General features: G+C 47.7%; 2 protein-coding genes across 3 annotated transcripts; one reads left to right on the top strand and one right to left on the bottom strand.

Moving 5' to 3' along the window:
- Nucleotides 1-801: 801 nt before the first annotated feature.
- Nucleotides 802-5,066, bottom strand: LOC120697618 (acyl-CoA-binding domain-containing protein 1-like). The gene is made up of 3 exons (XM_039980894.1): nucleotides 4,223-5,066; nucleotides 3,660-3,765; nucleotides 802-3,565 (listed from the first exon to the last, which is right to left on the bottom strand). The coding sequence occupies exons 1-2, from the start codon at nucleotides 4,831-4,833 to the stop codon at nucleotides 3,678-3,680; spliced, it is 699 nt and encodes a 232-aa protein (XP_039836828.1). The 5' UTR covers nucleotides 4,834-5,066; the 3' UTR covers nucleotides 802-3,565; nucleotides 3,660-3,677.
- Nucleotides 5,067-7,349: 2,283 nt separating this feature from the next.
- On the top strand, nucleotides 7,350-15,165 carry LOC120697617 (serine/threonine-protein kinase 38-like). 2 transcript variants are annotated; one of them, XM_039980893.1, is made up of 13 exons: nucleotides 7,350-7,902; nucleotides 9,993-10,167; nucleotides 10,359-10,442; nucleotides 11,141-11,382; nucleotides 11,473-11,716; nucleotides 11,834-11,913; nucleotides 12,036-12,120; nucleotides 12,680-12,811; nucleotides 12,927-13,040; nucleotides 13,472-13,516; nucleotides 14,318-14,402; nucleotides 14,538-14,588; nucleotides 14,685-15,165. In XM_039980893.1, exons 1-13 carry the CDS (start codon nucleotides 7,682-7,684, stop codon nucleotides 14,762-14,764), a joined length of 1,638 nt encoding a protein of 545 aa, XP_039836827.1. In that variant the 5' UTR covers nucleotides 7,350-7,681; the 3' UTR covers nucleotides 14,765-15,165. The 2 variants fall into 2 exon arrangements, with proteins under 2 accessions (XP_039836827.1, XP_039836826.1); XM_039980892.1 differs by having other exon boundaries at nucleotides 7,352-7,902; nucleotides 14,676-15,165.
- Nucleotides 15,166-15,947: the final 782 nt, after the last annotated feature.

The following is a 15,947-nucleotide window of genomic DNA, read 5'->3' as shown; positions in this document are numbered from 1 at the left end:
AAGGGAGGGATAAACGGCATGCCGCGATAAACAATCAAACAGGTGATTCTTGTGAAGATGGAGCTTGATCATTACTCCGTTTCTGTGTATTTTATTTACTTCACTGCCACCGTCAGTTGAGGTTTGGAGCTTGATCAGTCTAGCACTCTAGCTGAGCCATACATTAGCTTTAATTCGTCCTCCGCGCACTGGGTGCGTGCTTCCTTGCTGAGAGCCAGTGTGCAACAGAAAGAGATCACTGATCCTGACAGACCACCTTGACAACAGAGATGGAGACTGATGATGATCTTGACAGTTCCGTGACCAGCCAATGCAAGAGGTTGATTTCGGCGTGCCGTTACACACACACAGGGGTTGGCGGCCCCTGCAGCAAGCTCTCTCGTCCAGTGCTCTGGCCATCGCAGTATCGCACGACGACTCGTGCATGGCCGTTGACCGGATTGTGTGCGGCCGCGGAAGAAACAGGTTCAGTACAGTTATCGTCATGGGCCCCATCACACAGGTTGTTGGACGGTTGGACCGCAAGTGCCTGGCCTGGTCTGCTCACTTGTTTCTTCTCCAGTGCGCGCGCATGGCTTTCGTCAAGTCCCAGCCCAACCAAAGCTTCACAGGAAGGCAGTATGCCAGTATGACTTGTGATGTGAGGACCGGAGGAAGGGAGGGAGAAACAATCAAACAAGCGATTCTCGTGAAGATACTAGTACTCAGCAACAAAACAAACGAAGCGCCACATGGACAATTGGACATGAGCATGGCCGTGGCGTGTCGTGTCGTTCTCCGCCCTCAGAGCAACTCTAGTGGACTGATTAAAAATGGGCCTCTATATTTCATTTTGAGGGCCAGTTTTAAAAATTTAGAGGGCCAAATAAGAGGTGTGCTCCAGCCCAACTAACTAAATAGGGCCTCTATCCATCTGACCAGTGGGCCCCATCTCTCTCCTGTCTTCTCTCCCGACGCGCTCCCGTCTCTCTCCCGCTCGCTCGCCGCCGCCCGCCGCCCCACGCCGCCCGCCAGACGCCAGCGCGCCGCCGCCTCTCCTCCGACGCCGTCGCGGAGACCGTCGGGGATCTCGTCCTCCGACGCAGCGATGTTGCAGGCGACGCCCTGGAACCGCCGCTGCTCCTCCTCCGGCGTGTCCATCAGGTTCCACAGCTCCAGCATGCTCGCCACCAGGTCCTGCAGCTTCTCCATCCAGCTCCGTTTGATCTCCCTCAGCCTCTCGATCTCCGACGCCAGCCTCGCGATCGCGGCGTCGCTGAAGTCGCCGGCATGCTCGTCGCCGCGGCGGGCGGCGGTGATCTCCCTGGGATCCATGCCGAGCACCAAGGACGAAGACTGCAACAAGCTCATGAGCTCCGCAACCTTCCTGGTGCAGCTCTCCTGCCAAATTTCAAAACAAGAATATAATTATCGTAAAGAATCAATCAGGATTCAGGAATCAACTCCTCCTTCAGATAAGAGCTCAAATTAAATGTGAAGAATCGATCAGAACTGGCCTTCTCCGATTGGAGGTGGTGCAGGTAGGCCCTGAGCTCTTCGAGCTTGGTGAGCGTCGGAGCCGTCGACGACAACACGAGGCTGCTGCCCGCCGCCGCCGAGGTTCATGTCCTGCTGGATCCTGTTCACCCGCTCCTGCTGGACAACGACGTCAAGAACCACTGGAACACCAAGCTCAAGCGACGCCTGCTCGGCGGCGGCCGGCGCCCGAGGGCGGAGCCGCGCCTCCAGCTCCTCACGAGCCCAGCCTGGCAGCACAGCTACTTCGCCTCGTCGGCTCTCGAAAGGATGCAGGCGAGCGTGCGTCTGCACCGGCAGTACCAGCAGGCGGCTCATCGCCTCGACAGCCCGGCGGCGGCCTTCACATTGCACAACTACGGCAACCAGCTCGGTGGTGCGCCGCTGTGGCCGAGCTCGTCCCCGTCGCCTTCTCCTTCACCGACGGCGAGCGAAAGCTCAGAGATCCGACCGCGTCAGCTAGCAGCTTTCACTGGTTACTCCGGCTGCGGGAGGCACCTGGAAGAGCTCCGCGCGCGCCGGCAGCCGCGAGCTCGCTGCGCGCCTCAGCGGCGAGCAGGCCCGCGCCGCGCTGGTCTGGCTCACCGGATCTACGCCGCCGCCGCACGTCTCCCCAATCCTCCGCGCCGACACCTCCACCACGGCGGCGGGGGAGCACAGCACCGCGAGGACGTGTGCGTCGGCGAGGTGCCGGAGAAGAAGCGCCGCCGCCGCCTCGCTCCCAGGCCCAGCACCGCGAGAAGAGAGGGAGAGGAAGAGAGGGGATAGAGGGACCCAGATTTGTGGGCTTTGCCCCAAAATTTGGTGGGCTACCAATTTTAGTCGCCTGGATAGTCGCCCCGTTGGAGGGTGATTTTTGGCCCAGAGCGACTAAAAGGTCAGATAGGAACCCGGATAGTCACTCGGCTGGAGTTGCTCTCAGACCCTAGTACTAGTACTAACTACTAGGAAGATTGGTGCGCTACGCCGCGCCCGTAGAGGATGAGCACCTGCATTTGGTTGGGCTCTCTGCAATAAGGAGTTGCAAAAGTTTGGATTTACCAACTAAAGATATTATTCATTCACAAGATATGCTCTACGGTATATCAGTATATGCTTAGAAGTCAGCTATATGATACAATTGACTTGTACAAAAAAATAATTGAACTGTACAGCACTCGGCTATATATACATAGAACAGTAGTATTATCTCGTCTTGGCAAAGATACAGTTGCAATTTCCCTAAAAAAAAGATACAGCTAGAATCAAAGGAAGCTTTGTTGGCAAAGACCTATAGTTCTTTCATGAGGTCCCAAAATACTGGAACGAAAAAGGGATTCTCCATGAATGATATTTTGTGTTTGTAACAAAATTCCATGAGCAGAAGAATCCTCAGGAGGACCTGTGACAACTAATCAGTAACATGAAAAAATCTGTCACCAAATATTGCCGATGTTTGACTTCTTTCATCACAAAATAAGAAAACTTTCAGGCATGTGTGTACAGAAAGAAACAAAGCCCCACGATGCCATGAGATATATTCAAAATTTATTAGTCTTAGAAATATATTCAAAATTTATTAGTCTTAGAAATTTATTAACATGAGAGTACTGAAACTACATATACCTAACCAGCTCCAATTTTAGTATATCTTCAATATTAATGCAAGGTGCTATATATCATGATATTAGTATTTGTTCAACTGAAGAAAGGCTGATGTATTAATTTTCTGTCACCCAATGAAGTTAGATATTCAGGACTCTCTCCTGCAATATCACAAATAGCACACACAATGACAAATTGCTGACCCTAAATAAAATCTGCTCCTTAAGTTACTCAAGTAGAGTATTAGACAGCTTAAGCTGTACAGAACAGTGAGAATGCCATCTTACTTCATATGACTTGTCACATCCACAAAGGTAGAATTAACTGCTGTAGAAGACATACATGAGGTAAATAACACTTACGCTTCATTTCCTTCATCTTCCTCATACATGAAACTGCTAAAGACAGGTCCCATGGGTCCCTTCGAACCTGATGCAGAAGCCATGCTATCTTCATCTTTCCTTCTCTGAAATGATGCCGTGCATAGGCCAACACTGTCATCAGGATTGCTGTATAGATCGCAGCTAATAGTGTGGTTGATAAGGACATATAGAATTTACCGTGCCTGAACCAGCAGCTCAGTTAGGGAATAGCTCATCAACTATTGTGATGTACTCCTGCATAGCTTCTTCTGTAGGCATAGCACCCAGCTTATGCCAAGCATTCCTGGCATATTGAGATCACAAATGGATACATGTTAAACTGAACTGACTATTAAAATCAACAACCACAGTGGTATGATGCTAATATATGAGTTCAAGTACTTGCTAATGATTGGAAACACAATGCACAAAAGGACATCTTCATACTGGTATATTTGAGAACAGCAGAGCTATGCAGCATGATGATCATGACGATACACTTTGGACACAAGTCACAACAGAGCAAGGTACTCAATAGAAGTAAATTTAGGTACTAAGCGCATAATTAAGCTTGATCCATAACAATTACGACTACTGAACTATGCAGAGATAGAAGTATCATATTACATTTGCTTCCTATCCCAGCATGTCAATGAATCCTCAATTAAATCTAAAGCTGAACAGGTGAACAGAGAGATAAATATTCAATGAATCCAAAGCCGAATTCGGCAAGGGAGATAGGGGATGGGATTGGAAGCTACCACTTGGCACGGGCTTTCAGCTTGAGTGCGGACGGCTGCGGCGTGGTGCAGGGCACCTCGGTGGCGATCTTGAATACCCTGTAGAGCCCAGGGACAACGTTGGTTCCTGACGCGGCGGAGGAGGCGCTGAACTCCTCGTCGAGCTCGGTGCTCTCCACGCCCTCCCAGTCGCTATCGCTGCCGCCGTCGCTGGAGACGTCGCCTTCGTGGGAGGGCTTCGGGGGCGCCGGGGGGCCGGTGTGTCCGGGCGTGCCGGGGAGCGGGAGGCGGCGGCGGCGGTGGGGGAGGCCGGAGGAGAGCGCGTGATGCGGAGGTTGTCCTCCTTGAAGGCGATGACGGTGGAGATGAGCTTGGCGACGTGCGCCTGGGCGGCCGGCGCAGGGTGGTGGGGCCGCAGTAGATGTGCAAGACGTGGGCGACGGGGTGGAGAAGGCCGTCGACGGCGCGGGAAGCGCCCGGCGCGGCGGTGGTGGGGCCGCAGTAGATGTGCGAGACGCCTCGACGCCTCGACACCAGCGCCGCCGCCTCGACACCGGCGCCCGGATCCGCCGCCGCCCGGATCCGCCTACCGCTGCACTGCCTCGACGCTGGCAACCGGATCCGCCGCCCATCGATCCGCCTCGACGCCGCTGGACCGAATCCGCCGCCCACTGTTTCGCCTCGATGTCGCCGGCCTAGATCCGCCGTCTGCGCCCTCCACGGAGGGCGGCGCGCTGAGGTGGCATGGGGAAGGGCGGCGGTCGGGAGGGGGAGGGACGGCGGCGGCGGTCGGGAGGGGGAGGGACGGCGGCGGCGTGGAGACGGGAAAGGGGAGGGACGGAGGGCGGCGACTGCGGGGGGGGGGGAGCGATGGAGGCCGGGGAGGGGGGAGAGGGATAGGGGTCTTTTGCAAAATTATGGGGACGGCGGGTTCTATTTTCAATTTCATCGAGGGTTTTTTTGCAAAATTACATGTAGAGGGCGAGAAGAGCCAGGCGGTACATTGCGGCAGCAGGACCGAATGACCAATCCGCGTCGGGCGTCCTCTCCCCAGCACGTGTCTCGAGGGCGTGGAGCGGGCGAAGAGCTGACGTGGAGTAAGAGAATCATGCGGTCGTTTCGCTATGCGCCGACCGCAGCCGGCGGAGAGAACTTAGCACTGCTCTTATTGGCTGAAATGCTAGGGCCCGCCACCATCATGAGTGCCTCTCAGCCGGCAGTGGGCGGGCAGCAGGCGTTGCTATAAAACTTGCTCTAAGAGTATTAGCAGTCACTCCATAATAATATACAAATAATTCAGGACGCAAACAAACTTGAATGTACCCATGACAGCATACTCTTAGCATCGACGGTCTCAGACGAGGTTTTCTTTGGAGAGGTGCCCAAGCAGCAAAAGGAGGTCATTGTTTGTTGGCGTGGCCTAGAGTCTGTTGTTTGCCAGATTTGGGAGGTTTGGGTATCGTCGACTTGCAACGTTTCGGTTATGCCTTGCGGATGAGATGGCTTTGGCACCGGCGATCTGAGGATGAAGACCTTGGCACGACCTCCCGGATAGCACAGAACACGTCGTTGAGGCAATGTTCAATGCCTCCATCTATGTTGAGATTGGCAATGGTCAGAGGGCCCTCTTCTGGATGGATCGGTGGATCCAGGGTAAATTTGTCGAAGATATTGCTCCGTGCCTTTTTAATGCTGTTCCCACACGTGCTAAACAATCGAGAACAGTAGCACAAGGCCTGCATGAGGATCGGTGGGTCCAAGACATTTCAGGTGCATTGACTGTGCAAGTGCTCCTGGAATACTTGCGCATTTGGGACCTAACTAGACATAAATCGGAGCGATCATGTTTGTTTGATGTGGACACGGGATAAGGTAAGATCTCTACTACTGCATCCGCGTACAGATTCTTCTTCATGGGTCAGCACCCAATTAAGGGAGCAAAAATCCTCCTCAAAACACAGGCTCCAGGCAAGTGCAAATTCTTCATGTGGTTGGTACTACATGATAGATGCTGGACTGCTGATCGTCGCAAACGACATGGTCTACACAATGATGACACGTGTGTCTTATGCTCCTAGTTGTCGGAGACCATTGATCACTTTGCTTGTGGGTTGTCCCTTTTCACGGGAGATTTGGTTTAGGATGCTACAGTGCTATGTTGGGAAATGGTCGCTCCCACCATGCACACGACTAATCTGTCTGATTGGTGGCCGGTTGCAAGGAAAGGTATTCCAAAGAATGGTCGCAACTGTTTTGATTCCATGGTGGTTCTCATTTGCTGGCTTCTTTGGAAAGAAAGGAACAACAGGACGTTCGACCGCCAAGTGCAGACTGTTCAAGATGTGGTTTTCAGGGTTGCTGATGAAATTGTTCTTTGGGTCCAGGCAAGTTTTAGGCGTTTAGATGTTGCTGCGAGTGCTTTAGGCCGGGTACCAGGTCGCAACGCGGTTGATATGTAATCGTTCAGTGCGCTAAGACCGTGATTGGTTCCACTTCTCTGTAACTGACTCTTTATAAATATTTTTGTTTCCTCTTTTAATGAAAAACGTGCTCAGATACGGTCACGAAAAAAATATTGGATCGTTCTTCATTATGGATAGCTGACTACACTTACATGTTCTACAGGAGAACCATTTTCTGTTTCTTTAAACAAGATTACACTGCGCGGGAAGTCTAACGAATCGCGGTGGGTGCGGATTCATCTAGCAACTTGAGGTTGCGGACGTTGCAGAGTTACAAACTACTACTAGTCTAGCATGCTGTTTCGATCGTTTGTGACTCGGGACAAGGCAACTCCCTTCAGTAGGTTACTGTAGCATCGTAGAATGGGCACAATTCTAGAAAGGGAAGATCGCAGGAAGAAAAAGACAAGATAAATCAATCGTCGGTTGCCCAAAATTTATCAGGTGCCCTCTGAACACGGTGCTTAAAAATATGCTCTATACACCTCACACAGTCACATGGAGTGCGCTTCACCTCCCCGAAACGCAGAGCACAAAAACCGGCGGGCGGTAGTTAATTGCTCCCGCGAACCGGAACGGAAAAGGCTCACACGGTCACACCCCCTCGCGTTCCGCGGGGCTCGGCCGTTCCGTTGCGTTGCGTTGCCTTCCCCTCTCCGATGCCCCCGCGCGCCGCCCCGCCCCGCCCCGCCGCAATACCTGTTGCCAAGCTAAGCAAAGCGAAAGCTTGCTCACAGCTGTCTCCAGCCTTTTTAACCCGCCATCACAGCGCAATTAGTTTACTCTGAGCCTCTGACCTCGAACTTACCCTATAGCAAAGATCGGCCGCAGGCGGGCCTGCGCGGTGCGCGCATAGAGAAGCGCTTGAAAACAAAAAGGAAATCGGGGGAGTGCGAGTAGAAAAGGAGGAGAGGAAACAGTTGGAGAGCTCGCCGCGGCGAGAAGCGACGAACGTGGGAGAGGAGAGGAGAGGAGAGCGGGGCTGGGGCTGGGGTCGGGGTCGGGGTCGGGGTCGGGCATGGATAGCGAGATGGCGGAGGAGGCGCCGGCCGCGGCGCGCGGCGGGGCTGGGCAGCTGGCGGCGGTGGCGGAGGAGGAGGGCGAGGGCGCGGGCGCGGCGGAGGAGGTGGCTCCGGCGGTGGGGTCCAGCAAGACCATGGAGCGCGTCGCGGCCGCGAAGAAGTTCATCGAGGACCACTACAAAACGCAGATGAAGACCTTGCAGGAGCGCAAGGAGAGGTACTGGAATCCCAACCCCTCCTCAGAAATTTCCTGATCAGACGAGGACCCGAGCTCGTAGAGTACGGCCGCGTGCGATTCGGATAGATCTCGCGTGGGGGCGCGCCGATCGGTCTCGAGCTGCGAGACGAGGGTTTGGGGGTAGCTTCTGTATGCTTGGATTCCTGCGGGGATGCTGAGGGGTGAGGGTTCCAGCTGCGCGTTCGCCTGGATTGGTTGTGGTTCGGGAGCATTTCGTGGTGCTTGGTTGTAGAATGTGGCTCTAGGTTCTGCGAGAGCTATGGTTTGGGACGTGAGTGGTGGGATTTCGTAGTATGAATTCAGTGGATGGGGTTGTTGTGCGTCACTGCAGTGGAGCTTATGTAGATAGTGGCTTTGCGGAGTCCGAATCGCTTGAGCTTGATTTGGCTAAAACCAGTATGGCGGTTGGCTTGCCATAATCGGAATAAAGCTGCGGGCCGTTAGTGGTAGCATGCAAAGAAACGAGGTTTGTGTTTATGGCAGCTTCCTCAATTTTAGGGGGAGGGGACACACGGCGCTTGATGCGTGCTCTGATGTGCTATACGTTAGCTTACAGTAGCATGCTGGCACTTGGCGTTGGAGGTTGGACAGGATGATGTGAATAGGTTTTGTGTGCGACACGTGCTATACGGGCTTGGATTCCTGTGGGGACTCTGGGAGTGAGGCTTTTAGCTGCGCATTTGGCTGGGTTGTCAAGTTAGTCGAGGGGTCTGACCCTTGAGGAGAGAGTTTGGGGATGCTCCTGTATGGGTGCTGGGGGATGAGGATTTGAACTGCGCGTTCAGCGGGATTGGATGTGGTTCGGAAGTCTTTCATGGTGCTTGGTTGTGGAATGTGGCTCTAGGTTCTACCAGTGTTGTGCTTTGAGGCATGATTGGTGGGATGATGTAGTATGCATTCAGTGGATTGAGTTTTGCGCATTGCTGCAGTGGACCTTAAGTAGATTGTTGCTTTGCGGAGTCCAAATTGCTTGAGCTTGGGGTGTGTGTGTGGGCGTGGGTGTGGTGGGGGGTTGCTCTTAGCTGTGCTTTTAGCTGGGTTTTTTAAGTCAATCGAGGTGTCCAATCTGTGAGGAGCCTGTATGCTTATGCTCCTGCGGGGGTGACAGGGGGATCATGATTTGAACCGCACTGATTGGAAGCCTTTCATGGTACTTGGTTGTGGAATGTGGCTCTAGGTTCTACAAGTGCTGTTCTTTGGGGCGTGGGCGTGATTGGTGGGATTTTGTAGTATGCATTCAGTGGATTGTGCTGTTGCTTGTTACTGCAGCAGAGTTAAAGCAGATTGTGGTTTTGTGAAGTCCGAATTGTTTTAGCTTGACTTGGGTAGAATCATTATGGTGGGTTTTGAAGGGCTTGCTATTATTGGAATAATGTTGCAGGCCGGCCGTGGGAGCATGCAAAGAAACAAGGTTTGCACATATGGTCAGTTCCTCATTTTGCGGGAGGTGGGACACATGGCTCGTGGCGTGTACTCTGGGGTGCTATAAGTTGGCTTTCGGTGTCATGCTGACAATTTGTTTTGGAGGTTGGACATGAGGATGCGAATCTGTCTTCTTGTGTGGCATTTACCTGCAGTGTCTTGGAAGCCTTTCAATGAACTTGGCTGCAGAATAGGTTATACTACTGCCGAGCTTTGGCGTGATTGGAGGGATTTTGTAGTATGCATTCAGTGGATTGAGTTGTGTGCAGTTGCTGCAGTCTAACCTGATTGTGGTTTTGTCAAGTCTGAGTTGTTTGAGCTTGACTTGTCAATTAGAATCAACATGTTAGTTTATATAGGGCTTTCCGTTATTGAATAACGTTGCAGGCCGTTTGTGGGAGGATGCTAAGAAATAAAGTTTGTGCCGCGCTTATGGTCATTTACTCGCCTTTAGGGAGCGCATGACGTGTGCTTTTGGTGGCATGCTGACAACTGGTGTTGAACATGATAATGTGAATAGGCTTTGGATCTTTCCTTTTGTACCTTTTTATGAATTACGAATACCTTTCCAGGTTCATTACTTCGTTTCAAAGTTTCATCTTTCACTATTTCACGTCTATTACTGGTTATATCATTTGCGTCTGTAGGCGATTGGTTTTGGAACAACGGCTAGCTTCTTCACAAGTTACCAGGGAGGAGCAGATAAACTTAATAAAGGATCTGGAGAGAAAGGAGACTGAATACATGAGGCTCAAAAGGCACAGAATCTGTGTGGATGACTTTGAGATGCTGACTATCATTGGAAGAGGCGCTTTTGGGGAGGTTTGCACATTCCAATTTCTGCAAGCATGCTCATTATTTATTTTCTGTAGTTCCATCTTTCTGGCCATGATAATCATTATATGCTGTTGTGTCACTCAGCTACATGTAACAGTTCCTTGGTACAAGTGCTGTTTTCCATAGTCTGCCTCGTATCCCTTGCGTTGATATCTTAACTTTTGCTATTCTCACAGGTCCGATTATGTCGTGAAAAGTCCTCCGGCAACATTTATGCAATGAAAAAGCTAAAGAAGTCTGAAATGCTTGTTAGGGGTCAGGTAAGACAGAGGAAACTAACATCACTTATTGTTGCTTTTCTTTTCTTTTTTGTTACCACATATATGGTAATTCAATTAATTACTATTTATTTTTATTATTTTGATGTTCTATGATATGACACTTGTAATTATATGTGGTAACAGTGGCATCATCATCATGAGAACATGGACCCTTTTGTTTAACTACTTGGTGTTTTGCTGAATCTGTTACATACTTTGCAGTGACAGACTGCTTTGTCATGGTTTCTTAGTTTATATAATTGACGAAAAATTATGTATTCCAAAATTTATAAAAGGAAACTTAGCAAAAAGTAATATTTGGATTGAGTTGTTTAGATTTGATATGTTATTTCCAGCTTTATTATTTTTTGTATGTGTTTGTTATAATGTTTACTAAGGATGTACTGAGGTATGCCATCCAAAACTACAAGGAAACATATATTTTGAACTTTATAACTGTTGAGCACTAATTAGGCTTTATTAACATGATGTAGCGATACTGATACAAAAGTGGATTTCAATATACATTCCAAATATCATGATTTTCTAATTGGTAAGAATATCTATAGGAAAATCTGGGGTAAAGTTCAATTTAAAGACCATGCTAAGTCAAATTGCGCCTTATAAAAATGGAGTATTTAGTGTGTTTATTTGTTTCTTCTTTTCATTGTAGTTAATATTTTCACGTTTGTAATTAGGTGGAGCATGTTAGAGCTGAAAGAAACCTGCTGGCTGAAGTTGGTAGCCACTGTATTGTGAAACTATATTATTCTTTCCAAGATGCTGAGTACCTCTACCTTATCATGGAGTACCTTCCTGGAGGTGACATGATGAACCTCCTCATACGAGTGGATACTCTGAATGAAGATGTGGCTCGTTTCTACATTGCAGAGACTGTCCTTGCCATTGAATCCATTCATAAACATAACTACATTCACAGGTTACATCTTGATCTGATTTTAATGGTTTCTAGTGTGCTCTGTATGCTTTCTCTTTTTTTCAAAAAAATTTTGGCTCATCATTGTTACAGAGATATTAAACCTGACAACCTACTCCTGGACAAGAATGGTCATATGAAATTGTCAGATTTTGGATTGTGCAAGCCAATTGATTGTTCAAAGTTGTCAACCTTGAATGAAGATGAACCAATGGCTGATGAAAACCTTAGGGAGTCCATGGACATTGATCATTCTTTTTCCAATACAGCAAATGGTAGGAGGTGGAGAAGTCCAAACGAACAGCTCCAGCACTGGCAGAAGAACAGGAGAAAACTGGTAGACATGTCTTTCTATTGAGCGCATCTCTAGCTACACTAGTTCTCATTATCATAAATTCTTAAAAATAGTTACTGTCAATAATTTTCTTCACATGCTGTGTAAATGTTTATTCAGGCATTTTCAACGGTTGGGACACCTGATTATATTGCTCCGGAGGTTCTACTAAAGAAGGGATATGGAGTAGAGTGTGACTGGTATGGAGAAGTTAATATATTCACATGCTTAATTGTCTCTTGTTTTCATCTTCCGAAACTAAAAGATATAACTCTTATTTGACCTACTGTAATCTCATTATTTATATTTATTTTGCATGCAGGTGGTCTCTTGGTGCAATCATGTATGAAATGCTTGTTGGTTATCCACCGTTTTATTCAGATGATCCAATAACTACATGCCGAAAGGTTATCATCTTGGCTGCTAAACAATTTTCTCCATCTTTTGAGCATATTTTAAGTTTGTCACTTAATAGTTTAGTTACATGTTTTTAGTTGTTATTACAGCTTAGTACAGAGCTTATAGTTAACTCCTGGATTTTATGTTTTACCTAACATTTTTATATGTGATTTTTATTAATGTCTGCTGCGTCAGAACATAAATTTTTTTCATGGCTAAAACACCCCAATCAGATGCAGCACTGTGTCAATAAAATAAAAAAGAGCTGTGGAAATGACACCAAATGGATTTGCTCAAGTTTGCTATAGTTTGTCAAATATTGAGAAAACTATGCTTAGAGTCGTGTATGAATGGAGAGGTTTAAAGCAAAGTTCCTTTTCTTTTGTTCTTAACTTCCTCGATGCTGATATAACTTGAAACCCTCAACTGTTCATCTCTTTCATCAATTTATACTGAACCCATACATTTGAACCTCGATTAAGTGTTATAACATGAACACTGACTCACTGAGTAATGATGCGCTGTCCTCCTCCTAGACTCTGCTGACTATATATTTTTACTTTCTAGATTGTGCATTGGAGAAGCTATCTGAAATTTCCAGACAGTCCAAAGTTATCACTTGAAGCCAAGGATCTCATTTGTCGTTTATTATGTGATGTTGATCACAGGATTGGCAGTGCAGGGGCAGATCAAATAAAGGTATATTTCTCATTATTAAGATCTGCTTACTAATGTTCATTTTGGATGATATGGCTTCCCTCATTTTATATTTTTTGTATGGTTGTCTTAATCATTTCTGTGATCCTTTTCTTAGGCTCATCCTTGGTTTCAAGGAGTTCAATGGGACAAGCTTTATGAGATGGAGGCAGCATTCAAGCCCCAAGTAAATGATGAGCTGGATACACAGAACTTCATGAAGTTCGAGGAAGTAAGCAAATCTTTTTTTTTCGTTTGTTTGATGCAGTCTCGTTCGTTAGATATTAATCATATTATCAAGCTGCATGTGGTCGAATGTGGCCTGGTCTTGTGCTTCAGGTCGCGCGTGTGTGTTTGTGTGAGTGACGCAAAGCACCCGTGTGTATGTGACACAAAGCACCCTTGTGTGAGTGTGAGTGACACAAAGCGCCCATGTGTGTGTGAGAGAGAGTGACACAAAGCACCTGTGTGTATGTGACACAAAGCGCCCGAGTGTGTGAGGTGTGCTGAGGTCTTTATGCCCTCTCCCTTGCACCTTTTTTCTTTCTCTTTAGTGAAATAACGCGCAGCTGCCCTGCGTGTTTGTGAAAGTGAACTGTTTATGTTTTTTCTATCATTCGTATATTATACTTGCCATTTACGTCCTTCAATTCTTTTCTGCAGTCTGACCCTGCTCCAGCAAGGCCAGGTTCTGGGGCTTCAAGGAAGGTATGCACCATATACATAAGCTAACCTTAAACCATATTTGTCATTGCATTGACGTTAAGAGAGACCTTAAGGATTGGAATATCTCTAAAGAGATAGCTTTGGATAGGAGCGCTTGGAGACTAGCTATCAATGTGCCTGAACCTTGAACTTATTTCTTTCGGGTTTCATCTCTAGCCTACCCCAACTTGCTTGGGAAAAAAGGCTATGTTGTTGTTGTTGTTGTTGTTGTTGTATTGACGTTAAACAATATGATACCGATGATAGTACATAGTTAATGTGTTCCTGTGTTTTATTCTGTTAAAATTGTTGTTCTCATAGAAAACAGGGTATGTCAAAAAAAATCCTCTGCAGTGACCATTATCTGTAGAGCGATTGACTATGACGCAGTTGTGAACTGGCTATTAGTGTTGTGATATTTAACAGAAATTTTTAGGGTGGGTAAATTGTTCAACTTGCATAATATTCATAAAGACAATTGGCCTTTTTCATCGTCTGTGGTGCTTCTGGGATGGTTCCTTTCGTTCATTTCAGTTTCATATGTCCATGGGCATCCATAACTGTAGAATAATAGAATTGGTGTATGGATGATTGATTGATTGCATCGAGGCCTAGGCTGGTATATATTGGGGTACATGACTTGGAGGGTAAGCCTCTCCTACGGTATGGTAGAGTCCGGATACAATCCTAACATACCTATTATAGAGAGATATCCCAAATATACTCTAATAATAACTACATGCGATTATTTATTGATTCACTCTGAACTCCGAAGTTCATTATCATTTTGGTATGTTCTTGCAGATGATGCTTAATTCTAAAGATCTTAGCTTTGTGGGGTATACATACAAGAATTTTGAAGCGGTGAAAGGTTTGCATCAATCCGCAGGTTTGTTAAATATAGCGGCAAATAAATGCATTGTTAAATGAACCGCCATTAAACTGCATGGTTTTCTTTTTATGCAAATGTCATTGTGGCCCTTGTTAGTTTCCTTTCTTACCTGTGAACCATGTACACATGCAGATCTGCAAAGAAGCTCCTCATTTACAAGGCACTCTGTTGGCTCCTCATCTGGTAGAGTATTTCATTCTGTGGCTAGTGTATCAAAACTGAATATAATTCATTGGTCTGTTCTTTATCTTTGGATCCTTACACTCCCAGATACAGCAGACATGGACTCATCAATGGAACCGGATGGAACGGACACCCACATGCGCTCTGGTTCGTCCGGAGACCCTATGGTGCCATGATCTCCCCTGCAGTTTCCTGAAGCACCCTGTCCTACACCAGCATCAGTGCCCCTCGATGATGTGGCTGCATCTGAAGAGACCTGCCTGCTTTTATTCAGGTCCCGTGCCCTTCTGATCGTTGGCGAGCACCTTTTGCTGTACAAACTAGAGGTATCTTTTCAGTGTGTTTCGGGTGAGAACCGAGATGGGCAGGTCTGGGTATTTGCTTCTTGACGCTGGTTGCCCAGGTTGGCATAGTATTAGATTGTTGCCTTCCGTGTGGCAGCTCTTGATCCGTTTTAACATATATGGAGTAAATGAAGAGGTGGTAAACTGTGTTAGGATAGCCATTGTGGTTGGTTGACCTGTGCTTGTACTGTTTGATGCTCATCAGAGATCTTCCGTTGGAGCTTTATCCGTGAGCTGTGGTGTCTTAGCCTGAAAATGCCTAGTTTTCTTTTTCATTTGCAGGAATGTCTTAGTCCGTTAGGAAATCCTTGAATTTTCGCCAGGTTCGATAGAAATTGAGCTGCTTCCTATGAAACTCCAGCACTACAGATGGAGCCAGCGGTACGATGTCTGGGCATGGTTCCCTGGTCAGTGTAGCTAATGGTATTTCAGGACAGTGGCGCTATGTAATTCTTGCCTGATTTTTGAGACGAGGCATGGGACTTTGCTGGATAGGTATGGACGCGCGATGCAAATAACTGGTTCCTTCGTAGACATTTTGCCACCCACGCAGCTGTGGCCGGAGTCCTGCTAGTACAGCCAAGGCTGTGCCCGTCAGATTGACGGAATTCATGGGCCGCCGCCAGCGGCGGTCGTCGTCAAATCACAAACGTGGCCGGACAGCAGGGGACGGCAGTTTGGCCACGAAAGATGTCAGCACCGTACCTGGTGTCTACGGCCACAAACCCTTAGTGTAATCACTCGCTCCGTCGTGATCACCTCTACCGCACGACGTCAGAAGTATTCGCTCTACCGTCATAAGGTCAGGTAGATTAGTTTTCCAAAGAAATAGTGTGAGTAGATTTTGAATATGAGAGAATAGTAGAAATTAGGCCAGATTCTATTATGAAAGGTCACAAACCCTTATGTCGTTTTGTATTCTCGTATATCAAGCCGTATTGGATATTATGAAAGGTCTACGAACCATACAACGCCATGGTGGAATTGGCAAGGCTCTGACTCCGCGACCGTGTTT

The sequence above is a fragment of the Panicum virgatum genome, chromosome 3K (genome assembly GCF_016808335.1).
Source record: "Panicum virgatum strain AP13 chromosome 3K, P.virgatum_v5, whole genome shotgun sequence".
Classification (NCBI taxonomy): Eukaryota; Viridiplantae; Streptophyta; class Magnoliopsida; order Poales; family Poaceae; genus Panicum; species Panicum virgatum.
Note: the sequence above shows the minus strand (reverse complement) of the source record. Positions and strands in the feature narration are given on the sequence as shown.

Bases quoted from the DNA above. Each gene is read 5' to 3' on its own strand.
- LOC120697618 (XM_039980894.1), bottom strand. From the start codon at position 4,833: ATGGGCGGCGGATCCGGTTGCCAGCGTCGAGGCAGTGCAGCGGTAGGC. The intron at 3,766-4,222 runs GTAGCTTCCAAT...TCAATATGCCAG, and splicing joins CTGAAAGCCCGTGCCAAGTG to GAATGCTTGGCATAAGCTGG.
- LOC120697617 (XM_039980892.1), top strand. From the start codon at position 7,682: ATGGATAGCGAGATGGCGGAGGAGGCGCCGGCCGCGGCGCGCGGCGGG. The intron at 12,121-12,679 runs GTTATCATCTTG...TTTACTTTCTAG, and splicing joins CAATAACTACATGCCGAAAG to ATTGTGCATTGGAGAAGCTA. The intron at 14,403-14,537 runs GTTTGTTAAATA...GTACACATGCAG, and splicing joins AGGTTTGCATCAATCCGCAG to ATCTGCAAAGAAGCTCCTCA.